General features: G+C 30.7%; 3 protein-coding genes across 6 annotated transcripts; all 3 read left to right on the plus strand.

The window, feature by feature from the left end:
- The first annotated feature begins 828 nt into the window (after nucleotides 1-828).
- LOC126671690 (protein HASTY 1-like) lies at nucleotides 829-5812 on the plus strand. 2 transcript variants are annotated; one of them, XM_050365485.2, is made up of 11 exons: nucleotides 829-1184; nucleotides 1298-1359; nucleotides 2343-2452; nucleotides 2551-2839; nucleotides 2937-3181; nucleotides 3528-4037; nucleotides 4149-4443; nucleotides 4562-4874; nucleotides 5011-5126; nucleotides 5242-5373; nucleotides 5457-5812. In XM_050365485.2, the coding sequence occupies exons 1-11, from the start codon at nucleotides 1106-1108 to the stop codon at nucleotides 5676-5678; spliced, it is 2373 nt and encodes a 790-aa protein (XP_050221442.1). In that variant the 5' UTR covers nucleotides 829-1105; the 3' UTR covers nucleotides 5679-5812. The 2 variants fall into 2 exon arrangements, with proteins under 2 accessions (XP_050221442.1, XP_055960885.1); XM_056104910.1 differs by having other exon boundaries at nucleotides 2937-3121.
- A 7884-nt stretch (nucleotides 5813-13696) lies between these two features.
- On the plus strand, nucleotides 13697-27656 carry LOC126671688 (protein HASTY 1-like). Of its 3 annotated transcripts, XM_050365478.2 has the most exons (13): nucleotides 13697-13919; nucleotides 22380-22462; nucleotides 22570-22640; nucleotides 22938-23047; nucleotides 23146-23434; nucleotides 23532-23776; nucleotides 24124-24633; nucleotides 24750-25044; nucleotides 25149-25461; nucleotides 25613-25728; nucleotides 25885-26016; nucleotides 26100-26313; nucleotides 26944-27656. In XM_050365478.2, exons 1-13 carry the CDS (start codon nucleotides 13867-13869, stop codon nucleotides 26964-26966), a joined length of 2454 nt encoding a protein of 817 aa, XP_050221435.1. In that variant the 5' UTR covers nucleotides 13697-13866; the 3' UTR covers nucleotides 26967-27656. The 3 variants fall into 3 exon arrangements, with proteins under 3 accessions (XP_050221435.1, XP_050221439.1, XP_050221440.1); XM_050365482.2 differs by lacking the exons at nucleotides 13697-13919; nucleotides 22570-22640 and having other exon boundaries at nucleotides 22001-22462; XM_050365483.2 differs by lacking the exons at nucleotides 13697-13919; nucleotides 22380-22462; nucleotides 22938-23047 and having other exon boundaries at nucleotides 22577-22640.
- LOC130015203 (protein HASTY 1-like) lies at nucleotides 13854-17918 on the plus strand. The gene is made up of 11 exons (XM_056104920.1): nucleotides 13854-13943; nucleotides 14074-14135; nucleotides 14474-14583; nucleotides 14685-14973; nucleotides 15071-15315; nucleotides 15648-16160; nucleotides 16277-16571; nucleotides 16680-16992; nucleotides 17150-17265; nucleotides 17419-17550; nucleotides 17634-17918. The coding sequence occupies exons 2-11, from the start codon at nucleotides 14121-14123 to the stop codon at nucleotides 17853-17855; spliced, it is 2250 nt and encodes a 749-aa protein (XP_055960895.1). The 5' UTR covers nucleotides 13854-13943; nucleotides 14074-14120; the 3' UTR covers nucleotides 17856-17918.
- Nucleotides 27657-27750: the final 94 nt, after the last annotated feature.

The raw sequence follows: 27750 nt of genomic DNA on the forward strand, positions 1-27750 counted from the left end.
AAAATAGGTCAATTCAACTCATTAGGGTAGAGATGAAACATAAAAATCAAAAATAGGGTACAATTGAAAATTTTTCTAGGTCATGGTATAAATGAAAAAAAGTTACAAGGTGGGTGGTTTCTAAGTAATTAAGCCTATTAAAAATTCCACATGATTTGTTACACGAATAACATGCTGTACGGTTGCATTGAATAATTTTCTCAATCTTAGAGGTATGAAAGATTTATCATATAATTTAATAAAGGTTATTTCAAGTTAGTTTTCAATGGGTAAGTAAAAAGATCTCATAGTCTATCTTTTCTATAACGTTTTACTTTAACTAGTGTCGTTTTATGTGTTTCACACGTGGCTCGTATTAGCGTGACTCGTCAAATTATGAAATTATATTTAAAATAGTAGTTAATTAAAATAGTTTATTTTATTTAATATTTTAAATAATTTATTAATAGTTTAACGTTTTTAAATAATATTTTTTATATTTATAGAAATTTTAAATTTTAAATATAAAATTATATATGATTAAAAATAATTTAAATAGTAATAATTAAATATTTTAAATAGTCTATTTTAGTTAGTACTGTCGACAATTATCTTAATATAATAGTTTATTTTAATTAGTATTCTAATTTTAGTATTTATCTTAACATGGAGTAGTTTATTTTAGTTAGTACTTTAATTTTAATAATTTTTAACTAATAATTATATTTTTTAAAATAGAAAGGATATTAACGTAAATATACATTGTCCCAGTCCGTGTTTTTATATATAAGATTATCAATAAAAATAAAAGAGTTAAATATTTGGCTTGACTCGACTCGTTTACGCTCTAGGTGTTAGGAGCGAATTACAGTGGCAGGGAAATTGTGTGTCACGTTTTAAAAGGAAACAAGCTAAAATACAGCTGAGCTGATGAAGCCAATGAGAATTTGTTTCACTAATTTGCTTCCTGATGATATCGCAGTCTTTATAGAATAACTTGGGTTTTGGATTTGGTTGGGTAAGCTATTGAGCTAACATTAAAATTCCGGAAACCAAAAGCAAATATAATGGACAGAGGATAGCTGATCAAGAAGTATGAAGAGCAGCCCTTGTAAATTGTAATGATATGGAATGTGAGGAGGCTCATGAAAGAATGAAGGAGGCATTTAAAAGTCGAGCGCTGGCTCTAAAGCGGGAATTCCACAGTAATTTCATGTTTTCCCTTTTTAATTTCAACGTTGGAACCCTAGTATTTATTGTATTTGTTGTTGTTGACTAATTTTCTGATGATGCATATGTTTATCCTTAATAATGCCAGGTAGGGAATCAGTTGAGGCAACTGATAATGAAGAATTCAAAGGATTTTTGGAGCCTAGTGATGTATGATTTTCTTTTTTCCCTATTTGTTTGGCTATTAATTGTAGGTTTGGTTTAAGGTTAGGAATGAGAATGAGAATGATAATGAGAATAATGAGGTTTCATATGTTTTTTTGGTTCAATAAATTAGTTTGGAATGAGAATGAAAACGAGTGCAAAAACCGAACCAAATTTGGTCCGGTTTGATAATAAAAAGTAATTAGTTTTTCGGTTCAGTTTGGTTTTAGACATAAATTTGTACTTAAATTATAATTAACCGAACTGAAAATCGACCTAACCAAAATCCGACCAAACTGATCGATCTAGTTCGATATAACAAAAAAATTAATTCCTTAAAATTTTGGTTCGATTCTTTATTGTAGAAAATAAAAAAAATTAGCTTGGTTCGAATCAATTCAAAACAATAGAAAATTCTGATTCGGTTTGATTTGGTTAGTTTGATAATATATAAAAATGGTTTTTGGTTTGATTAGCTTTTGGACATAATTTTATCCCCAATTAAGTTCTAATATAAACCAATCCGAAATAAGTGAATCAAACTAAAAAACAAACCCAAATTTTCGGTTTGATTTTATAAATAACAGAATTTTCGGTTCATTTTGGTTAATTATGTCTAAGTTCCAAATAAACCAAACCAAAATGATCGGCTGAATCGAAACCCGCCCGTACTGACGGGTCCTGCAATATTGTGTTAAAATACCACCGAGGCTAGTTATTTGAAAATAAGCTAATAAGAGTAGTGAGTGAAGAAAATATATTAATAATGAAGATGAAACAATATGGCATTGTTTGATTTTTAAATTTAAGTCCAAACTCTTCTGTTGCATAATTAGACGGTGGAATATGCTTCCGGACTCGACACAAGATTATATAGCATGCTTATTGCCTATCGACACAAACTCCTCTCTTTGACTTCATCCTGTTCTCATCTAATGAGGACTGCTCAAGAAAATCTCATGTTTTCTTTCCTTTGCCGTGTACTGTAGGGTAAAGCTGATAGTGATGCTATGGCATATATGCGAAGAGAAGGCCGTTTGCATCATAGTGAACACATTTTTCTAGCTGAAGCATTTCTTGATATGGCTTCAACTGCCGAGTAATGCTTCGCCCGCTGTTAGCATACTTTATGTTTTAAAGTCTTGTGAACAAGATTATATATCATGCTTATTGCCTAAGTGTCTTAACTTGGTGCAGGATTGAACAACAGCAAGAAGTTTTCGCCTGGTCGCTAAAACTTTTACGCCAGCAGTGGACGCATCTAGACTGGCAAAATAATTATTTATCTGAACCCCTGGGTATAGTTCGTCTATGTTCTGAGACACCATTTATGTGGTCGATTTTTCACACGGTGAAGTTATTTGAGAAGGCACTTAAAATAAGTGGAGCCAGAAAAGAATATACAACTTTACATAAATGTTCAACGAGTAGTCGCTTGCATCCAATGGCTTCACATCTGTCCTGGATGCTCCCTCCTCTTTTAAAAGTATAGTTTGCATAAGAAATAACAATTTTCTATTTGTCATTTTATATTATCTTATTTGAAGCCATAACTACTGAAAATATGGGCTGATGATTTGCAGTTGCTTCGCGTCATACATTCTCTTTGGTCTCCTTCCGTAAATCAAGCATTACCTGAAAAATTAAAAGCTGCCATGTCTATGAGTGATGTTGAGCTACATGCTCTTCTTGGCAAAGAAAATCCCAAATTGTCAAAGGGTTTTGTAACATTTGCTGATGGATCTCAAACTGACACAAGCAAGGAAGGGTATGCAGAAATCAGTAAATTAGATATGCAAAATTGGTTAATTGATATTAGAGACAGTGGGTAAGTACCAAGTGCTTTCGAGATAGTTTAAACTCTTTCATTGTAATTGTTGTCAAAAATTTATGTGTCGTTTACTTCCTTCTTTCATTCCCGCTTCTCTTCTTTTCCTTTTTCTCCCATGTCTTGCATGAATTTTATTATGGTGTCTGTTTTATTTCCCAACTTGTAGTTTTATAATTGTTTGCTCACCTAGAATAACTGGCTACCATTTGAGATTTATGTATTTACATATGGTTTTTCATAGAAAAAAAATGGTGGATGGAAGGAAAAGCATCAAGTTTATTTATTGTCTTAAATTAGGTTTGCCTATTGAAATTAACTCTTGATCCGTTGTTCATGATTCCAGGTACACAGTCTTGGGCCTATCAATAAGCATTGGAAATCCTTTTTTTAATTGCTTGGATATCGATTCTGTTATGGTAACAGTAGCGCTGGTGGAGAATATACAGTCAATGCAGTTCAGGCATATAAAGCAGCTTATTCGTTTAGTTTTAATTTACTTAGTCAAATCTTGTCCTTCAGAGATGTGGGAAGTCTGGCTAGAAAAGCTGTTGGATCCCTTATTTATTCATGTGCAAAATGTTCTTTGTTTTTCTCGGTCTATTAATTTGCATGAAGGTAAAGCAAAGGTGCCTGATGTCGAAAACATGCCTTCTGAATTAGATGTGAAAGTGGATGTCATGGCGGAGAAATTGCTTCGAGATGTTACTCATGAAACATGCTCACTTCTTTCTGCTATGGCATCACTAGAAGTAAATATTGGACTTCCTTTTTTGGAACCATCAGGGCTTGTGAACCGTATGGATACATCTTCTCTAAAGGATCTGAATGATTTTGCGATAACCTCTATGGTTGGGTATGTCTATAAGAGTAAACTTTATGTTTAGTTAGGGAGGTAACTTTGCTTCTTTAACTTCTGTTTTATTACGATCACTGCTGCTTATGTGTAAAATTTTATTATATTCAGTTTCCTTTTAAAGCACAAAGGTCTCTCGCATCCAATACTACAAATTTGTTTAGAAGTTTTTAGTTGGGCGGATAGTGAAGCAGTGAAAAACATTTCTGTTTTTTGTGCTGCTGTTGTTCTTCTTGCTATTTTAGCAAATGACGTTGAAGTCCGAAGATTTGTTTCGAAAGATCTATTCAATGCCATTTTAGAAGCGATGAAGCTTGAATCAAATTCAATTATCAGTGCCAATCTTGTTGGTCTTTGTCGAAAAATATTTTTTTATCTCCGTGATAGAGATCCATCACTAAGACGGGTAAATAATCATTTTCGATACTATTCAAACCTGTTAGATTAAAACTATTGTCGGTGTGATGATCAATTGAAGACCTATGGATTGTAAATTGAAATATGTTTTTCTTTTATATATGCAGGCTCTACTCTCTCTCACTGATTCAACCCGTAGATGTTTGATTTTGTTTGAAGAAGATTTGACAAAAACATCGAGTACTGAGGAACAAAATCAGTGTATGAAGAGGTTTCTCATATCAGTTGAAAGATACGAATTGTTGGCACTTAATCCTCCTATTATGGAGGACGACTCTTGTGATGATATACCAAATCTCAGCCCGTCAGTTATGGCAAGGGTGATTGAAAATAGGGCACGTTCTAAAGCTCATAAAAAGAAGATGGCAGAATACAGAAAACAAATGGGAGCTATGAGGAAAGCATATTATAGCAATCCTGGTAATCTTATTTTACTTTAATTTCATATAGCTGTTTTTCAGTTTTAAACAAGATCATTTTACTTGAAAGCTTGAACCCTATAATTTATTTATTCGTTGAAAGTTTTGACAGATATAACTGATAAAAGTTTTGACAGATAATCCACTTTTTGAGTCTAATAAAGAACCCGATGAGTGGTTCGATTCGGATGGTAAACATGAAATAACTGATGAGGAATTGAAAAAATATATGGAACAACTTAATGCTAGTGGGGTATGTATTTGTCCTCAATTTCCAAATTATTTTATATAATTTTCTCTAAATACTAAGCCTTCAAGTCCTAGAAGTATTAATCCTTTATTTGTGTTGTTTTTGTATAAATACATAGGGTTTTGAGATGGGCGACTTTCCAAATGTTTATGAATTTGGTATGATTCAACCAATGAAGTTAAATGAGCGTTCCGTTGCAGAACTTGATAAATATATTAAAATGGCACTTGAAGAATTCAATCAGAAAGAGGTTTGCCTGTGTTTTCTTTAATCTTTTCGGTGTTGTTTTTACCGGTTCTTATATGTCCTAATGCATTTACTGTTCTTTTTTAGAACTCAAATTTTGAATGTGTGGAGATTGAGAAGGCAAGTGTATTAGGGGGACTACGCACAGAGTATTATATCACTTTTAAAGCAAAAGATGAGAATAGAGTTTCAACCTTTACATTTCAAGCTTTAATATTTTATGATTATGTTTGTGAAAAAAGACACTATGAAACATCAGTGGGCATTTGCAGATTGAAGCCAGATACTGCTCCTGGGCATGGTAAATAGCGTATCAGATGTCACAATTTATATTATTTTATTATTTATTTATGTCTTAATTAATTGGTGAAACATTCAAATTCAGTTTTTTTTACGTTATGAAAGATACTTCTAGTCGGCAATTAAAAATTGATTTTTTTTAATTTATTTTATAGAAATGAATGAAAATTTGTATAAAACTAATCAATTAAATTGCTACTCTCTCCATTTTTTTTAGTTATCATTTTAGACAAATGTATTTTTTTTATCAATAGTTGTCATTAGCTATTATCTTTCAAATTTATTTCTTTCTAATAAATGACACTATGACTCAATTTATAAAAGCATTTACTACAATATAGGGTTATATGAGTATATTTATTTCCATAATTTAAGACAAAAACCCCACTTTCTTATATGTACAATATTAGCTAAATGGAGGGAGTATAATTTATAATCCGCTTATCTCTAACTCGTGAACTTAACCGGTACAAAGTTATACGATAGCACCCCATTTTTCCGACTCGGCAGTTCAATCTATGATTTTCAATTTATCATTCATGGACTTCTTTATAACCACAGCTTTGAAACACTTACCTATAATCTAATCACTGCCTTATTACCCTAGGAGGTGGTTATCCCTAACTTTACCACATACAGGTCAAGCATCTTTGTCCCCTCAGCTCAGACTTAGCCGCAACATTGCTACAATAATAAAGATGCATAGTATAAAAAGATTATAGTATAGGATAAAGTAAAGACAAAGACTAAGTAATAAATAAAAAAAGATCTTCTTTCTTATGCAGATAGAAGTGAGGCGTGTTGGTCATGAGGAGGGGGGTTCAGGCAAGGATTGAGAGAGATCTCCCATTTCAAATAAAAAACAACCGGATATAATATATATTATAGTATTAGTATGAATTGGCGATCAGCTCAACTGCATACATTACTGCACTTTCACTTGGCACCTATCGTAATGATAAACGGCTGGTCTCGCCGTGACCGAGCAAATTGCTTTAAGGCGCCTTATGTTAGTCATAATTCACAGTTTAATATCCTTATCTGAAAATCAAACAATTTGATATTTCAGTTTTGATTTTACAAACACTTATAATTTTGAAAGAAAAAGAGATGTCTACTTAATAAATGGGAGATGATATGATTTTCTTTTTTACTGTTTTAAATCTAAGAAGAAAGACACATTATTCGATATAGAAGGATTTGAACAACCTCTACACCGATTACTAGGGATTTGTAACCAACCATAATTTGTTAAAATTATATATACTAAATTGTTAAAATTATATATACTAAATTTGTTAAAATTATATATACTAATTTGTTAAAATTATATATACTAAATTGTTATGCATGTGAGTTGTACGTGGTTTATAATTTTATAATTTATTATGATTTATATTTGAAATTGTTGAATGTAATTTTGTAATTATATAGGTATCATCATTTTATATTGGGTTAATTCTATATAAAATCATCACATTTACACGTTTTTTCATTTTAATCACGTTCTTTAAAAAGTGTTAAATAAAATCGTCACCTTTTATTTTTTTGCAAATTTATCACGAATGTGAAAATTTGGTGTATATTTGTTGACTCGGCAACCGGAAACAACAAGAAAAAAGTAAGACGAAGATGTTTCTTGTGTTAATTAGGGCATTAGTCAAATTATGATATTTATTTGAGAGAAAAAAGACACCGGATTTTCTCATCGGTGTTAGATTTGCAAAAAATAAAAGGTGGTGATTTTATTTAACACTTATTAAATGACGTGATTAAGATGATGATTTTATATGGAATTAATTCTTTTATAGTTGGAATTATTCTATGTGTTTTTTTTTCAATATTTATATATCCTCTTATACATTTGATATTATTTAAAAATATATTAAAGACGTAATAATATAAATAACTAATACATATGGCCATATAAAGACTACGAAACTTAAAATATAATATATTATAAGTAATAAGATTTGTTTATATATTATTTATAACAGAGAAATATTAATTTAATTTGGTTGTGTGTGTGTGTGTGTGTATATATACATATACTAGGACGGAACCCTCGCGATGCTTCGGGTCATAACTTTTTTTAAATATTAGTATCAATAATATTTTTCATAGATCAATGCTATGGTATTTTCATCAGTACACATTTTAAAAATAAACAGATTTGATTCAAAGGAAGTATATAGCTCTAAAAACCCTTCATGTCATATGCAGCTCAACAAAAGAACTAAATATCAATCAGTGTCTTAGTTATTAGTAACTGCATTACAATCATTAACACGACCAGAATTCAAGCTTCTATAATCTCTACCGTTAAAAAAACTTAATTATGCATAAATATTAATCAACTTAAAGCTAGAAGTAAAAAATTTAAAAAAATTAATATTTACAATTCCTCCCAAAATAATTACATCAGCATCAATATGAAAAAGTCTCACTCCCACAAGCTTTGCAAAGCTAGAAATTAAAAAGTCTACTGAAACTAACTTGAACTTGACTGCACGTCTATAAAATAAAAAATAAGACACGTCTATAAAAATAAAAAATAAGACAGAGAGAACTCAGTAACTGGCAAACAATCTGTATAGAAAAACAAATCAAACATAACCAAGGAATAACTCTAAGCACATATAATACATCAGCAGTAAAGATTTCATGAAATGTCTTCTTGTCCAAATTGCTTGCTATCAACAACAATCTTCATGGGAATAATAACTTGTACCTTATTCTATTCGTAGGAAAAAAAAGAGTGTATTGCTTTCGAAGCTTTACAAACTGCCAAGAAAACATCAACAAATAAAGGATCAAAATATCAAAAAAGAGTTCAGTTTCAGTTACTGGATCAAACTTACGACATAAGATGATATAAATAAAGGAGACATTTATCTAGTCCTGTAATTCTTACCCTGTACAACATAAATGAAGGAGAAATTTACCATGTACATCACAATATGTGAAGAAAATTAAATTCCAAATTGAGAGAATAAGCCATTAAACATTCATCAACATGTAGAAGACAAATAAATTTTCACTGAATCTAAAAGAACTGAATACATAATGTTTATATAATCACCGAAAGCTAAAGTATAGTAAAGAAAATATGAATTTGAATGTACCTTGAATCTCCTTTTCTCTGCTTGATAAAAGATGGGTCCTCTTAAATCTTGTGTTTAGTTTCTGGAGAAAATACAATTTTAACAATTAAACAGTCTCCAAGTTTTATCTTTCTCTTGGGTTGAAGAATTTGATGTAAATTGAAAAGCCTAACTTCTGAAAGTGATTCACTAAAATCTCGTAATTGGTAAAATTTGAAGTGAAATTTATGATAAAAGTTTAATAAAAATAATTAAATTTAAATAAGTGTTTCTAAAAAGGTGGGAACTGATGAAAGTGTTCTATTTGGTGAGAATCAATGAGGAGCCTCCGTTGATCCTCTCAATTATATAATACTAGTCGTAAGCCCGCACATTTGTGCGGAATCAGATTTATATAAATTAAATTTTAATTTTTTTTATATAATTCAGGAAAGGGAGCGATTATGGAAGAATTTCAACCACGACTTAACAGTATTCCGCTAACGCTTGTACTATTTGATATATAGTTATAAAAAAATTAATCATACCTAAAATTAAATATTTTAAATTTGTGAACTTAAAATAAAAATAAAAATCTAATTTAATAATCCAAATAATATTTTTTTTTAAAATATTGACACATTCTTTTCATTTTATATTTTTATATATTTTTTATAGTATAATTTTATCTTTATTTCTCTAATAAGTTTTTTGATAAATTTCAACAAAAGAGCACACTGTTTTTGCTCTATTGCATTTTAATACCATATCATATTGACCTTGTTTCACGTGACATGTGAATTTATAAAAAAACTCAAAATCCAATTTTTTGAAATAATCTGAATTTTAAGATTACAATATTTTTTGATGAATTACACTATAAAATTAAAACTAAAGAGAATGATGTTGAACTATTTTTCCAAGTATTTGTACCTTATCTTATTACTAATATTATCACAATATTAATTATGATCGAGGTAATTTGATATTTTATTTGTTTAATATAAACATGATGTCACTTATATAAATGAATATGAAAAATCCAATATTATTTTATAAATCTGTAAGAAAATTAGCTATAATAAAAAAAATCAAGCATAGCTATTTTTAGAAAAATTAATGTAAATATAATTTAAATAAATTATTCTTAATTACAAAAAATATATAATCTAAGCACGTATATGTTTTTATACATATTAATTCTAATTGTATAATAATGTCTTAATTAGATTTTTTTGACAAAATGGAACTGAGAGACACGTAAATGAAAACAGTTCTGCCATATTAAGAGAATGGTCACATTAATTTAAAAAAATAGCCCTAAAATAACCATAATGCCGAAAAAAAACAATAACCATGAATTACACAGACACCAATAAAAAGAAAACTAATGTAATTCTAACGAAGTTTTTTTTGCTACAAATAAGAAAAATATTAAGAATTAAAAATTAGCTAATAATTATAACTTTTAAATATTAAATAAATATTTAATTTAAATTTAGTTTTCATAAAAATGTACATTTAGTATAAGTATTTTGTTCAAATTATAAAACCAATGAGAATTATTTTTTGATAATATTTTTTAAAAATAAATTTAGTATTTATCTAAATTGGGAACTCATGAGAAGGCTCCTTCAGTCCTTTCGATGATCTTTAATATTAATATTTTTTAAAAAATAACTTTTATATTAGGTAAAATAAAATAAAGCATAATTTTAAAATCATTAAAATTAAATAAATATTTTTTATAACATGTAAATTTGTCAATATTTTAGATTAATTTTATTTTTAAAAAATTAATAAATGATTTGTAGAGATTAGAAGGTAATATATATTTAACACTATAAAATGTAGAGAGTTAATATAGATTACAACACTATAATAGGTAGAGATTAGAATTTAATATAGATTAGAACACTCATTAAAATAAGGTCAAATCCTCAAAAAATACCAAATTTTTGAAATTTTTATCAGTTATGACCAAACTTTTCAAAATTTGCAAATATATTTAAACATAAGTGATTCAAAAAAAAATGGAAACTGATGAGAATGCTCTTTTTTGTGAGAATTAATGAGAAAATTCTATTTTGTGAGAATTAATGAAAGACCTTCATTGGTCCTCTCAATTTTATAAGTAGTAGTCGGAAACCCGTGCGTTTGCGCGAAATTAAATTATTTAATTTAAATGATGATTTTATTAAAACATACAAAGATTGTTAAAAAATTAATACATACTTTACATTGTATTTTGCATCGGGATTTGATTTATTTCTCTCTAATAATTACTTTTATTAGTATGTTCAAATAATTTTGCGAATCGAATACCATAAATCTCAGTATCTTACGATTTACATCAAAATTGTTATATTTTTTTCCTATCATAAAATATGTGTTCGATAACTGCATATTTTCTTATAAGATTGTTTTAAATTAAAAAATTCTTGTAGTCTTTTCTGCATTTTAAAGATCATCTTTAATATAAAAAATTTTATTGAGAGATGTTTAGATAGCATCTTATAGATAAGAGTAATATTTTTAATTTGAGTCCAATGAACTCCCTCATATTGACATTTTATTTTACTTGATTTTCACAACTATTAATAATTATATTTAGTTTCGTTTATTTTCATTTTTAATATATTTATTTATTCAATTCATATAAAAACGAATTATATTCCGAAAGAAAAAATAACCAACTTAATTGTCTCTATATATACACAATGACGGAGGAAGAGGTTGGTTGAGAATGGCTTTGGCAACTTTTTTTTCTTTTGCAATTTGACCCTCTCAACTTTTAAAAGTTATCTCTTATATATATATTGCATATTACTTTGGCCTCCCGATATAAAAATATTTAGTTCTGCCATTGTGTATACATATACATATTATTTCACATATGTAGAAAAATGTTAGAATATCAAATTAATTTAAGTTAAGCTATACTTTTAAAAAAATCAAATCTTTAATATTTTAAAAAGTGAAAAAAAAAAATACAAAAAAAAATACCAGTAGTGATTATTAAATCAGTCCACAATTATAAAACAAAAAAACTACCTTATTTTGTAAATATTCAAGTTGTTCTGAATGTTAGTGGCCATCATTGATAAGTTTGTTTTTCTAAAGAGTAGATTACTGTTAAGTATATTTTCTATAGCAGTAAATTCTATCTTATAGTAGTGAATTTTTTTTAATCGTAGTAATAAATTTTTTGAGATGAAGTTGATATACATTAAAAGTGATATAATAAATAATTAAATCTAAATAAGTGTTTTAGAAAAAATGGGAACTAATGAGAATGGTTTATTTGTTTAAAATCAATGAGAGTGCTCTATTTTGTAGGAATCAATGAGAGGGCTCCGTTGGTCCTCTCAATTATATAAGTATATAGATATAGAGGTGAGAACTGATGAAAGTGTTCTATTTGGTGAGAATCAATGAGGAGCCTCCGTTGATCCTCTCAATTATATAATATATAGATATAGATATAGATCATTATATTAGTTAAAGTTAAAAAGATATAAAAGGGTTCATCCGCTGATGCGCCTGCCTCTTTGTGTTGTGTGTTAAAAAATGAACAAAGGATCAATTCACCCCCTCAACTTGTCACGAAATATTAAATGAGTCATTTTTGAACATTTTTGGGTTAAATAGACCCACAACTTGCGTTTTTCGCTCGAATCAGCCCCTCTGATACAAAACACCCAAAAGAGAGTGAGATTGCTAATTAAGCTAATTAATTCTAATTAATGACAATTAATACCTTAATTAAACACAATTAAAATCCTAATTAAACCTAATTAGTCTAATTATTTTATTTAAACATCTAAATCTAAAACGCCGAAAACCGCTCGACCACACTCTGTCACAACCCAAATCCGCTCCTCAGGCCGTCATAAACCGCTCCTTACGCGAGGAGCCGATGCTCCTCGCCTCAGGAGCAGCAGATCTACTCCTCCGGAGCAGATCTGCTCCTATTGCTCCTCTAAAATGAGGAGCAGCGAGGAGCTCTGCTCCTCAGGCGAGGATCAGTAGCTCCTCGCCTGAGGAGATGAGGGGGAGGCGTGCTCCTCAACTAAGGAGGTGGGGGGGGACGGCGGCGGCGGCAAACGGTGGTGGTCAGAGTAAAGAAAAAAAAGAAGAAGAATAAAAGAGAGGGAAAGGAAGAAGAAGGAAAAAAGAATAGCAAGATCCTTTATTTTTTAATAAAAATTAAATTAGTTATTGAATTTTTAAAAAATTAAAAGATGTAATTGAAAATTATAATTATTATGTATTAATTTAAGAGATAAATAAAATATTGAGGATTTTTTAGAATTTTTTCCAAAAAAATTTAAGAGAGTGTAACACACTTGTTTAGCTGAGAGTGGGGGAGGAGTCTTTTGACCGAAAAACGCAAGTTGTAGGTCTGTTTGAACCAAAAACGTCCAAAATATTTTTTTTGATATTTCGTGTCAAGTTGAGGGGGTGAATTGATCCTTTATTAAAAGATTGTGTTTGTTTGACGCTTTTAAAAAGGAAACAAGCTACCGCAGTTTTAACAAATTATATTTAGCCTTAATCACTCAAAACCCCCTTACCTTTAAGTTCTTTTGCAAATATATCCTGATTTAGAAATTTCTCCTATTTTACCCTAATTTGCCCTTTTATGTGTCAATTGACCAAAACACTAAATTGGCCCTATTTTCATTTATAAAAAAGTTTAAAATAATTTTTTATTTTATATTATTAATAATATTAGAGTCTAATTGAAATAGGCTGAAAATGGAGAATTATTTTAAATTTTTTTACAAGTGAAAAGAGGTCAATTTAATATTTAAGGTACAATTGAAACATAAAAGGGTAAATTAGAATAAAATTGAAAAGATTACTTCGTCTACAAAAGGGGATAAAGTGGGGTGTTTTTGAATAATTAGATTATATTTATAAAATAACTTTGGTTTTCGGTTCAGTTCGGTCAGCTCTTGTATATACTTTACCGAACAGAGCTGTGACTCATATTAGTAGAAAAACACTAACTTCGCCATTGTTCTATCTTTTTGAGCTAAATAGGAATTTTTTTTCGGAAAACCAAAAGCAAATTAGAATAAATTATTATCAAGAATTAGATATTACTTATGGAGGGAAGCTCTTCTACAGATATGCAAAAGTTGAGTCTTTCGGTGATGGAATCTAAGGATTCGGAAATTCCACAGTAATTTCATGTTTTTCTTTTTAGTTTTTAAACCAGATCAGATAATTTCAATGTTGGAACCCTAATATTTATTGTATTTGTTGAATAATTTTCTGATGATGCATACAATAAGTGATAATTGTTTTGCCAGGTAGGGAATCAGATGATAATGAAGAATTCAAAGTATATTTGGAGCTAATGGAAGATACTGATGTATGATTTTCTTTTCTTACTATTTGTTTGTTTGGCTATCAGTACTAAAGCATTAATTCCTAATTTCAATATTCTGTGTTAAATACCCCCGAGGCTAATTATTTGAAAATAAGCTGATAGTCATAGAATAATAACCAAGATGATATAATAGCATTATCTAAACTTTAAATTGAAGTCCAAACTCTTCTGTTGCATAATTAGACAGTGGAATATGCTTGTGGACTTGAAACGAGATTGTATAACTCCTGTTTGCGGAAGACTAATCTCTATCCTGGTCTCGTCTAATGAGGATTTCTCAAGAAAATCTCATAGTTTCTTTCTTTTGCTGTGTACTGTAGGGTAAAGCTGATAGTGATACTATGGCATATATGCAAAGAGAAGGTTGTTTGCATCATAGTGAACATATTTTTCAAGCTGAAGCATTTCTTAACATGGCTTCAACTGCTGGGTAATGTTTCACGCGCGTCGAACATACTATTATATGTTTTAAAGTCTTGTGAACAAGATTATAAATTTTGCTTATTGCCTTAAGTTTCTTAACCGATGCAGGACTGAACAACAACAAGAATTTTTGGCCTGGTCGCTAAATCTTTTACGTGAGCAGTGGACGCAGCTAGACTGGCAAAATAATTACTTATCTGAACCCCTAGGTATAGTTCGTCTGTGTTCAGAGACATCGTTTATGTGGTCAATTTTCCACACCGTGAAGTTATTTGAGAAGGCACTTAAAATAAGTGTTACCAGAAAAGAAAATACAACTTTACGAAAATGTTCAACGAGTAGTCGCTCACATCCAATGGCTTCACATCTGTCCTGGATTCTCCCTCCTCTTTTAAAAGTATAGTTTGCATAAGAAATAAATTCTTTATTTTTTTCATTTCATATTATTTTTCTTGAAGCCATAACTACTGAAAATATGAGCTGATGATTTGCAGTTGCTTCGCGTCATACATTCTCTTTGGTCACCTACCATATTTAAAGCATTACCTGAAAAATTAAAAGCTGCCATGTCTATGAGCGATGTTGAGCTACATGCTCTTCTTGGCGAAGGAAATCCCAAATTGTCGAAGGGATTTTTAACATTCGCTGATGGATCTCAAACTGACACGCACAAGGAAGGGTGTGCAGAAATTAGTAGATCAGATATACAGAATTGGTTAATAGATATTAGAGACAGTGGGTAAGTACCGAGTGCTTTCGATATAGTTTTACTCTTTCATTAATATTGTTGTCGAAAATTTATGTGTTTACTTTCATCCTCGTTTCTCTTCTTTTCCTTTTTCTCCCATGTCTTGCATGATTTTTATTAGGTTGTCTGTTTTGTTTCCCAACTTGTAGTTTTATAATTGTTTGCTCACATAGAATAACTGGCTACCATTTGAGATTTATGTATTTACATCTAGTTATCAATGAAAAAAATGGTCAATGGAAGGAAAAGCATGAAGTTTATTTATTGTCCTAATTAGATTTGCCTATTGAAATTAACTTTTGATTTGTTGTTCATGAATCCAGGTACATTGTCTTGGGCCTATCGATGAGCATGAGAGATCCTTTTTTTAAATGCTTGGATATCGATTCTGATATGGTAACAGTAGCGCTGGTGGAGAATATACGGTCGATGCAGTTCAGGCATTTAAAGCAGCTTATTCATTTCGTTTTAATTTACTTGGTCAAATCTTGTCCTTCAGAGATGTGGGAAGTCTGGCTAGAAAAGCTTTTGGATCCTTTTTTTATTCATGTGCAAAATGTTCTTTGTTTTTCTCGGTCTACTAATTTGCATGAAGGTAATGCAAAGGTTCCGGATGTCGGAAGCATGCCTTCTGGATTAGATGTGAAAGCGTACGTAATGGCAGAGAAATTGCTTCGAGATATTACCCATGAGACATGCTCACTTCTTTCTGCTATGGCATCACCAGAAGTCAATGTTGGAGTTCCTTCTTTGGAACCATTGGGGCTTGTGAACCATATTGATACATCTTCTTCTCTCAAGGATTTGAATTATTTTGCGATAACCTCTATGGTTGGGTATGTCTATAAGAATAAACTTTTATGTCTAGTTAGGGAGGTGATTGTTGCTTCTTAAACTTCTATTTTATTATCCAATTATTGCTGCTAATGTGTATTTTTTTAATTATATGCAGTTTCCTTTTAAAGCACAAAGGTCTCTCGCGTCCAACATTACAGATTTGTTTAGAAGTTTTTTGTTGGGCGGATAGCGAATCAGTGACATTGATTTCTTCATTTTGTGCTGCTGTTGTTCGCCTCGCTATTTTAACCAACGATGTTGAAGTCCGAGGATTTGCTTCGAAAGATCTATTCAATGCCATTATAGAAGCTTTGAAGCTTGAAACAAATGCAGTTATCAGTGCTGATTTGGTTGGTCTTTGTCGAAAAATATATTTTTATCTTCGTGATAGAGATCCATCACCAAGACGGGTAAATGATTATGTTCTATACTAGTCAAACGTGTTAGATTAAAATTATTGTTGATGGAATGTTGTCCCGTTGAAATTTTTATAAATATGTTTTCTTTTATGTATACAGGTTCTACTCTCTCTCACTAGTTCAACCCACAGAGATTTGATTATGTTTGATGAAGACTTGACAAACACATCGAGTTCTGCGGATCAAAATCAGCGTATGGGGCGCTTCCTTCTATCCGTTGATGGATACGAATTTATGGCACTTGATCCTCCTATTATGGAGGACGACTCTTGTGATGATATGCCAAATCTCAGCCCTTCAGTTATGACAAGGGTCATTGAAGCTAAGGCACGTTCTGAAGCTCATAAAAGGAAGATGGCAGAATTTAGAAAACAAGTGGGGGCTATGAAGAAAGCATATTATGACAATAATGGTAATCCACTATTAATTAAATTTCATGTAGCTGTTTTCCATTTTTAGGTAAGATCATATAATTTGAATCCTTAAACCATAGAAATTATTTATTCGTTGAATTATTTTCTCATGATGCATGTGTTTATACATTAGATAACTTATTAAAGTTTTGCCAGCTAATCCAATTCTGGAGTCTGATGAAGAACCTGATGAGTGGTTTGAGTGGGATGGTAAACATGAAATTACTGATGTAGAATTAAAAAAATATATGGAACAACTTGAAGCTAGTGAGGTACGCTTCCTCAAATTTCAAATTATTTTATATGTTTTCCTCTAAATACTAAAGCTTTAAGTCCTAGAAGCATTAGTCTTTTATTTGTATTTAACTATTAATTATATTTTCTGATAATTTATCAATTTTTGTTGTTTTTGTATAAATACATAGGGTTTTGAGATGGGCGACTTCTCAAACGTTCGTGCATTTGGTATGATTCAACCAATGAAGTTGAATGAGCGCTCCATTGCAGAACTTGATAAATATATTAAAATGGCACTTGAAGAATTCAATCAGAAAGAGGTTTGCCTGTGTTTTCTTTAATCTTTTCGGTGTTGTTTTTACCGGTTCTTATATGTCCTAATGCATTTACTGTTCTTTTTTAGAACTCAAATTTTGAATGTGTGGAGATTGAGAAGGCAAGTGTATTAGGGGAACTACGCACAGAGTATTATATCACTTTTAAAGCAAAAGATGAGAATAGAGTTTCAACCTTTACATTTCAAGCTTTAATATTTTATGATTATGTTTGTGAAAAAAGACACTATGAAACATCAGTGGGCATTTGCAGATTGAAGCCAGATACTGCTCCTGGGCATGGTAAATAGTGTATCAGATGTCACAATTTATATTATTTTATTATTTATTTATGTCTTAATTAATTGGTGAAACATTCAAATTCAGTTTTTTTTACGTTATGAAAGATACTTCTAGTCGGCAATTAAAAATTGATTTTTTTTAATTTATTCTATAGCAATGAATGAAAATTTGTATAAAACTAATCAGTTAAATTGCCACTCTCTATTTTTTTTAGTTGTCATTTTAGACAAATATATTTTTTCATCAATAGTTGTCTTTTTAGGAATTCAAGATAACATTAGCTATTATCTTCCAAATTTATCCCTTTCTAATAAATGACTCTATGACTCAATTTATAAAAGCATTTACTACATAATTATATGAGTATTTATTTCCATAATTTAAGACAAAAACCCCACTTTTTTAATATGTACAATATTAGCTAAATGGACAACTTAAAAATGGAGTGAGTATAATTTATAATCCGCTTATCTCCAACTCGTGAACTTAACCGGTACAAAGATATACGATAACACCCCATTTTTTCGACTCGGCAGTTCAATCTATGATTTTACAATTTATCATTCATGGACTTCTTTATAACCACAGCTTTGAAACACTTACCTATAATCTAATCACTGCCTTATTACCCTAGGAAGTGGTTATCCCTAACTTTACCACATACAGGTCAAGCATCTTTGTCCCCTCAGCTCAGACTTAGCCGCAGCATTGCTACAATAATAAAGATGCATAGTATAAAAAGATTATAGTATAGGATAAAGTAAAGACAAAGACTAAGTATTAAATAAAAGGCCAAATGTTGTAAAAAGGCCAAATCTTTTACAAAAGTTTCACAAAAGTCCTGACCTTTCAATTTTGTCGATTTTGGCCGAAAACTGATTATTTGGTTTCACAAAAGTCCTGACCTTTCAATTATTTTGTTTCACAAAAGTCCTGACCTTTCAATATATGTGCATGCCACGTAGGTGACACATAGGCAAAATTGAAATCAAATTGAGAGTTGGCCACAATTGAAACCAAATAATATGTTTTTGGCCAAAATCGACAAAATTGAAAGGTCGGGACTTTTGTGAAACTTTCGTGAAAGATTTGGCCTTTTTAGGACATTTGGCCTAAATAAAAAAGATCTTCTTTCTTATGCAGTTAGAAGTGAGGCGCGCTGGTCATGAGGAGGGGGGGTTCAGGCAAGGATTGAGAGAGATCTCCCACTTCAAATAAAAAACAACCGGATATAATAGTATTATAGTATTAGTATGAATTGGCGATCAGCTCAACTGCATACATTACTGCACTTTCACTTGACACCTATCGTAATAATAAACGGCTGGTCTCGACGTGACTGAGCAAATTGCTTTAAGGCCTCTTATGTTAGTCATAATTCACAGTTTAATATTCTTATTTGAAAATCAAACAATATGATATTTCAGTTTTGATTTTGCAAACACTTATAATTTCGAAAGAAAAAGAGATGTCTACTTAATAAATGGGAGATGCTACGATTTTCTTTTTTACTGTTTTAAATCTAAGAAGAAAGACACATTATTCGATATAGAAGGATTTGAACAACCTCTACACCGATTACTAGGAATTTGTAACCAACCATAAAAATCAAAATTGATTATTTTTTAAATTCTAAGAGATCAAATCGAAATAAAAAAAAAAAATTATATATACTAATTTGTTAAAATTATATATACTAATTTTGTGATGCATGTGCGCTGTACGTGGTTTATAATTTTATTATTTATTATGATTTATATTTGAAATTGTTGAATGTAATTTTGTAATTATATAGGTATCATCATTTTATATTGGGTTAATTCTATATAAAATCATCACATTTACACGTTTTTTCATTTTAATCACGTTCTTTAAAAAGTATTAAATAAAATCATCACCTTTCTTTTTTTTTTTTCAAATCTATCACGAATGTGAAAATTTGGTGTATATTTGTTAACTCGGCAACCGGAAACAACAAGAAAAAGGTAAGACGAAGGTGGTTTTTGTGTTAATTAGGGCATTAGTCAAATTATGATATTTATTTGGAAGAAAAAAGACACCGGATTTTCTCATCGGTGTTAGATTTGCAAAAAATAAAAGGTGGTGATTTTATTTAACACTTATTAAATGACGTGATTAAAATGAAAAAATGTGTAAAGATGGTGATTTTATATGGAATTAATACTTTTATAGTTGCAATTATTCTATGTGTTTTTTTTTTCAATATTTATATATCCTCTTTTACATTTGATATTATTTAAAAATATATTAAAGAAGTAATAATAAAAATAAGCTAATACATATGGCCATATAAAGACTACGAAACTTAAAATATATTATTTGTCGTATAAGATTTTTTTAGAATTATTTTTTGCAACACTCAAAATTTAACCTACGTGTATTTGTAAACCTTGTTAATATATTTATTTAAAATTACACTTTTAACTTATCTATTAATTATGTTTTAAGTGCGACATACATAGTTAATTAATATAATTATAAGTAATAAGATTTACTTATATATTATTTATAAAAGAGAAATATTAATTTAATTTGGTTGTGTGTGTGCGTGTATATATATATATATTAATTTAATTTAATTTTTATATTTATCGTGATTTAAATTTAAGATTTTTACACGTGGTTTTTTTGACAAAAGGTACAAAATCTTCTAAATTTATCCAAAAGTATAAAACAACCCCTTAACTTATTTTTGGCACAAATAAATCTTCACAGTTCTAAAATCGAACAAAAAAAACCACTTTGTCCATGATTTTGACAAACATGCGTTAAATTAGTGACGTGGCATTAGAAAAAAAATTCAAAAACACCCTTAAATTTTAAAATACTTACCAAATTCATATCTCAATTTTTTTATTATTTCACCCTCATAAAAGGTTCAAAGATACACTTATTATTTCACCTTCTTCTTCCTAATTAACTCTAATTATTTTTTTATCAAAATCAATTAAAAATTGAACCACCGTAACTCGACACCTCTGGAACAAACGACAGCAGGCACATCAAATTAACATCTTTTTTTATTTTCAATTAAATTTTTTTAAAAAAGGTAACAACCTCAATTAATTAAATTTCAATTAGTAGAACCTAATTAAGTGTAATTAAATCAATAAAAACCAATTAAATTAAACAAAACTAATTGAATCAAATTTAATCTAATTAAAACCTATTTGTAAACCCCGAAACTATCGCCACCCCCTAAACCACCCTCGGCCCCAAAATCATGGTCAGTCCCAAAAAAACTGCGGGTCCAAAAATCACCGTCGGTCAAATCTTTTCTGAGAGTGTCGGGTTACGGTGGTTAATTTTTTAATTGATTTTAACAAAAAATTAATAATAGTTAATTAACAAAAAATTAAATTAATCATTTCCGGCACCGCCTCCTCGGGCCCGTCGCCGCACTCCGTCACCGCCCGCTTCTGCAGATGAGCTGCTCGTCTTCCATGGAAGACCAGCCGCACTGGTCGTCGTTTGGGGAAGACCTGATCAGTAAGAAAGACCATCTTTCCCAAAGGAAGACGATGACGGAAAGTGGCGGCGGGTCGGGGAAGTTGTCGGAAAAGAGGTCGGGAATATGTGTTTTTATTTTTTTTATTTTTTTTAAATTAGTGGAGAAGAGGGTTTGATTGAATGTATTTTAAGTTAAGGGTATTTTTGAGCTTTTTACGAGGGTGAAATAATAAAAAATAAAATAAAATATTAATTTGGTAAGTATTCTAAAAATTAAGGGTGTTTTTGAACTTTTTTTAGTGCCACATCACTAATTTAACGTCCGTTTGTCAAAATCATGGACGGAGGGTGTTTTTTGTTCGATTTTAGAATTGTGAGCGTTTATTTACGCCAAAATATGCTAAGGGGTTGTCTTATACTTTTGGGTAAACTTAGAGGTTTTTTTGTACCTTTTGTCTATTTTTATTTAAAATTGTTTACATATAAAAATTGAAATTAAAAATTAAATCATTAATACAAATAGAAAAATTTGATGTCATTCGTAAATTATTATTATATATTTGATTAGAGTTAGAAAACACTTTTAAGTGTATGTTTAGGATTAGGATTAGGAAAAATTTATAAATAGTTAAAAGTTAAAAAGATATGAAAGTCTTCATCCGCTAATGCGCCTGCCTCTTTGTGTTGACTGTTGGGTGTTAAAGATTGTGTTTGACGCTTTTTAAAAGGAAACAAGCTAAAATACAGCTGAACTCACCAAGTCAAAATTCGAATCTGGTCGCCTATGAGAAAACTTCCCACTAATTTGCTTCCTGATATCGCAGTCTTAACAAATTGTATATATATAATAATTGCGGTTGGGTTCGGTCAGCTCTTGCATACACTTTACCGGCCAGAGCTGTCATATTAGGGAAAAACACTAACCTCGCCGTTGTTCTATCTTTTTGAGCTGAATAGGAATTTTTATTCGGAAAACCAAAAGCAAATTAGAATAAATTATTATCAAGAATTAGATATTAGTTATGGAGGGCAGCTCTTCTAGTGATATGCAAAAGTTGAGTCTCTAAAGCAAGTGAGGAGGCTCATAAAACAATGAAGGAGGCTTTTAAAAGTCGAGCGTTGGATCTAAAGCGAAAATTCCACGGTAATTTCTTTTTAATTTTTAAATCAGATCAGATAATTTGAATGTTGGAACCCTAATATTTATTGTATTTGTTGTTGTTGTATTTGAATAATTTTTTGTTTTGCCAGGTAGGGAATCATATGAAGCAACCGATAATGAAAAATTCAAAGGATATTTGGGTCTGGTGGAAGCTAGTGATGTATGAATTTCTTCTTTTTTCCCTATTTGTTTGGTTATCAATAGTAAAGCATTAAGACCTAATTTCATCTGTATTAGTAACTTTTAGGTTGCTGATTTTTTGAAAATTAGCTGATAGAGTAGTAAATGAAGAAGAAATAATAATCATACTCTTCTGTTGCATAATTAGACAGTGGAACAAACTCAACACAAAATTATATAGGTCCTCTTTGAGGAAGACTAATCTTCATCCTGCTCTCTTCTAATGAGCACTTCTCAAGCAAATCTCATATATTCTTTCTTTTGCTATGTACTGTAGGGTAAAGCCGATAGTGATACTATGGCTTATATACTAAAAGAAGGCTGTTTGCATCATAGTGAGCATATTTTTCTAGCTGAAGCATTTCTTGATATGGCTTCAACTGCTGGGTAATGCTTCACCGTGAACATACTATAATGTTTTAAAGTTTTGTGAACAATAATATTATATGTTTTGCTTATTCCCTCAAGTTTCTTAACTGGTGCAGGACTGAACAACAGCAAGAATTTTTTGCCTGGTCGCTAAATCTTTTACGTGAGCAGTGGACGCAGCTAGACTGGCAAAATAATTACTTATCTGAACCCTTGGGTATAGTTCGTCTATGTTCTGAGACACCGTTTATGTGGTCAATTTTTCACACCGTGAAGTTATTTGAGAAGGCATTTAAAATAATTGGAACCAGAGAAGAGAATACAACTTTACGAAAATGTTCAACGAGTAGTTTTTTGCATCCAATGGCTTCACACCTGTCCTGGATGCTCCCTCCTCTTTTAAAGGTATAATTTGCATAAGAAATAACTTCTTTCTATTTGTCATTTCGTATTATCTTTCTTGAAGCTATAACTACTTAAAATATGGGCTGATGATTTGCAGTTGCTTCGCGTCATACATTCTCTTTGGTCTCCTGCTATATATCAAGCATTACCTGAAAAATTAAAAGCTGCCATGTCTATGAGCGACGTTGAGCTACATGCTCTTTTTGGCGAAAAAAGCCCCAAATTGCCAAATGGATTTTCAATATTCGCTGATGGATCTCAGACTGACACGAGCAAGGAAGGGTATGCAGAAATAAGTACATCAGATATGCAGAATTGGTTAAAAGATATTAGAGACAGTGGGTAAGTAGCAAGTGCTTTCAAGATAGTTTTAACTCTTCCATAGTTCATAGAAATTGTTGTCGAATATTTATGTGTCATTGACTTCTTTCTTCCTCGTTTCTCTTCTTTTCCTTTTTCCTCCCATGTCTTGCATGAATTTAGTTAGGTTGTCTGTTTTGTTTCCTAACTTTTAGTTTTATAATTGATTGATCATATGGTATAACTGAATACAATTTGAGATTTATGTATTTATATTTAGTTTGTCCATGGAAAAATGGTGAATGGAAGGAAAAAGATAAAGTTTATTTATTGTCCTAATTAGGTTTGCCTATTGAAATTAACTGTTGATCTGCTGTTTATGATTTCAGGTACACTGTCTTGGGCCTATCAATGAGCATGCGAGATCCTTTTTTTAAATGCTTGGATATCGATTCTGATATGGTAACAATAGCGTTGGTGGAGAATATACGGTCGATGCAGTTCAGGCATATAAAGCAGCTTATTCATTTAGTTTTAATTTACTTGGTCGAATCTTGTCCTTCAGAGATGTGGGAAGTCTGGATCGAAAAGCTTTTGTATCCCTTTTTTATTCATGTGCAAAATGCTCTTTGTTTTTCTCGGTCTATTAGTTTGCATGAAGGTAATGCAAAGGTGCCGGATGTCGGAAGCATGCCTTCTGGATCAGATGTGAAAGCGTACGTAATGGCAGAGAAATTGCTTCGAGATGTTACCCATGGGACATGCTCACTTCTTTCTGCTATGGCATCACCAGAAGTCAATATTGGAATTCCTTTTTTGGAACCATTGGGGCTTGTGAACAGTATTGATAGATCGTCTCTGAAGGATTTGAATGATTTTGCGATAACCTCTTTGGTTGGGTATGTCTATAAGAATAAACTCTTATATCTAGTTAGGGAGGTATCTTTGCTTCTTTTACTTCTATTTTATTATCCGATTATTGCTACTAATGTGTATTTTTTTTCATTATATGCAGTTTCCTTTTAAAGCACAAAGGTCTCTCGCGTTCGATGTTACAGATTTGTTTAGAAGTTTTTTGTTGGGCGGATAGCGAATCAGTGACAAAAATTTCTACATTTTGTACTGCTGTTGTTCTTCTCGCTATTTTAACAAATGACGTTGAAGTCCGAGAGTTTGTTTCAAAAGATCTATTTAAGTCCATTTTAGAAGCGATGAAGTTTGAATCAAATGCAGTTATCAGTGCCGATCTTGTTAGTCTATGTCGAAAAATATATTTTTATCTCCGTGATAGAGAGCCATCACTAAGACGGGTAAATAATCATTTTCGCTACTATTCAAACGTGTTAGATTAAAAAAATATTGTCGATGGGATGTTGTTCAATTGAAGATTTTCTATTGATTGTAATATATGCAGGTTCTACTTTCTCTCACTGGTTCAACCCGTAGATATTTGATTTTGTTTGAAGAAGACTTATCAAAAGCGTCAAGTTCTGAGGAACAACAACAATGTATGAAGAGATTTCTCATATCAGTTGAAGGATATGAATTGTTGGCACTTAATCCTCCTATTATGGAGGATAACTCTTGTGATGATATACCAAATCTCAGCCCTTCAGTTATGGAAAAGGTGATTGAAGCTAATGCACGTTCTGAAGCTCATGAAAAGAAGATGGCAAAAATTAGAAAGCAAGTGGGGGCCATGAAGAAAGCCTATTATAACAATCCTGGTAATTTTAATTTAATTACATATAGCATTTTTCCATTTTAGACAAGATCATTTTACTTTAAAGATTAAACCCTAAAATTTATTTATTTGTTGAATTCAATTCTCATGATGCATGTGTTTATACATTGTATAACTGATAAAAGTTTCGGCAGCTAATCCAATTTTGGAGTCTGATGATGAACCTGATGAGTGGTTTGAGTCGGATGGTGAACATGAAATGACTGATGAGGAATTTAAAAGATATATGGAACAACTTGATGCTAGTGGGGTATGTATTTGTCCTCAATTTCCAATTTTTTTTATGTTTTCCTCTAAATACTGAAGCTTCAAGTCCTAAAAGCATTAATCCTTTATTTGTATTATTAACTAAAAATTACATTTGCTGATAATTTATCACTTTTTGTTGTTTTTATATAATACATAGGGTTTTGATATGAACGACTTTTCAAATTGTCGTGCATTTGGTATGATTCAACCAATGGAATTGAATGAGGTTTCAGTTACAGAACTTGATAAATATATTAAAATGGCACTTGAAGAATTCAATCAGAAAGAGGTATTGCCTATGTTTTCATTAATCTTTTGGGTGTTCTTTTAACGAGTTCATATTTGTCCTAATGCATTTACTGTTTTTTTTAGAACTCAAATTTTGAATGTGTGGAGATTGAGAAGGCAAATGTATTGGGAGGACTACGCACAGAGTATTATATCACTTTTAAAGCAAAAGATGAGAAGAGAGTTTCAATCTATACATTTCAAGCTTTAATATTTTATGATTATGTTTGTGAAAAAAGACACTATGAAACATCAGTTGGCATTTGTAGATTAAAGCCTATTCCACCGCCTAGGCATGGTAATTAGATATCATATTTTAAGTTCTCAAGCTAGTATATCAAATAATTTAATTCTCGAACAAAATGACCTGTATAATTATTTAGGTCTTTCAATGGAAGTCTGTTATGCGCATGATTTCACGTTATTAAGAATATAAAATAATTAAAAAAATGACATGTATGATAATAATAATTACATTAAAAATACACGTTTGTAAATTAACATGACATGACAGCGGGTTTGTTTGAATGGGTTAATGGGTTTGAGATATAAAGGTTTGTTTATTTATTTTATGGTTCCAATTCAACACAAACAGAAATTGCCTCGAAATTATCAATTTGAGTGGGTATGCTAATTTTAGGGTTTCCAATTTGATTATTTCTGATTTTAGGTTTTGTAATTTTAGGGGTTTCTGGTAATTTTATGAAATTCATCTTCTTCTTGGGAGGATAAGCTAATTATAGAGTTTTAATTAGATTTTATTGTTTGTGTAATTAGGATTTCAAATTATTAGGGTGTTTGATTTTAGGTTTGAGGGTTTATGATAAAAGGGTTTTTGATTTAGGTAGAGTTTCTGATTTTATGTGTTTTTGATTTTATAGGGTATAAACCGTTAATGCATTGTTTCTGATTTTACGTGTATTGACAGGCCACACAATCGCCCTTCTTTAGATGGTATGATGATGAATATGCTTCTCACCTCAAGCACATGTTGTATATGAAAAAATCCAATGAGGAGCTACAGAAGGGAGGGGAAATCTCAAAGAGAAGTGTTCGAGCTTAAGTATTTAATTGATAAATGATGCGATTAATGTGGAAAATCATCTTATTCAAGCTAATGACAAAATTGAGAAGATTGGAGGTGGAGCTAACATATTTGTATTCTACTAAATGGTTTCTATATTTTCACAACCAACAGAAATCCTCCCCCTCATTTCTAACATGTCATGGAGGAGAAGGCTTCAGGTAGGTGAGTAGGTTTTGTATCGTGTTTTGTCCAGCACTATTTATGGTATTCTAGCAACAGATAACAAAGAGGATGAGCCTTTTTTATGAATATGAAGAGGATGAGCCTTACTGGATCTCGATGGCTAACAACTACATGTCGAGCAGCTTCATCAAAATCTGTCATGGCAGTTCAACTTCAACTTCAGCAAATGTTATCTATAGCAGGCTTTGGAAGGCTAAAGTTCCACCGGAAGTTTAATTCTTTGTTTGGGTCCTTCACAAGGATCGTATAGTTTTGAAAGAGTTATTATTTTATCGCCGGATTATTAATGAGGATGCTCTGTTATGTCCGAATTGTTTGATAGAGATTGAAACAGGAATCCACATAATATTTCACTATTCTTTTGCTTGGGATTTTTGGTATCACTTTCTTTGTCGATTGAAAGTTTCCACTGGGTCTTTTCCGTTTGATTTATAGAGCTTCTATTTTCAGTGGATGAAATTGGCT

This window comes from Mercurialis annua, linkage group LG3 (assembly GCF_937616625.2).
Source record: "Mercurialis annua linkage group LG3, ddMerAnnu1.2, whole genome shotgun sequence".
NCBI lineage: Eukaryota > Viridiplantae > Streptophyta > Magnoliopsida > Malpighiales > Euphorbiaceae > Mercurialis > Mercurialis annua.

Coding starts and splice junctions, on each gene's coding strand:
- LOC126671690 (XM_050365485.2), top strand. CDS start 1,106: ATGGAATGTGAGGAGGCTCATGAAAGAATGAAGGAGGCATTTAAAAGT. Junction 1,185..1,297: donor TCTAAAGCGGGAATTCCACA/GTAATTTCATGT, acceptor TAATAATGCCAG/GTAGGGAATCAGTTGAGGCA. Junction 4,038..4,148: donor GCGATAACCTCTATGGTTGG/GTATGTCTATAA, acceptor TATTATATTCAG/TTTCCTTTTAAAGCACAAAG.
- LOC126671688 (XM_050365478.2), top strand. CDS start 13,867: ATGGAGGGAAGCTCTTCTACAGATATGCAAAAGTTGAGTCTTTCGGTG. Junction 23,048..23,145: donor GATATGGCTTCAACTGCTGG/GTAATGCTTCAC, acceptor TAACTGGTGCAG/GACTGAACAACAGCAAGAAT. Junction 25,045..25,148: donor GAGAGCCATCACTAAGACGG/GTAAATAATCAT, acceptor TAATATATGCAG/GTTCTACTTTCTCTCACTGG.
- LOC130015203 (XM_056104920.1), top strand. Junction 14,974..15,070: donor TTCTCCCTCCTCTTTTAAAA/GTATAGTTTGCA, acceptor GATGATTTGCAG/TTGCTTCGCGTCATACATTC. Junction 15,316..15,647: donor ATAGATATTAGAGACAGTGG/GTAAGTACCGAG, acceptor TCATGAATCCAG/GTACATTGTCTTGGGCCTAT.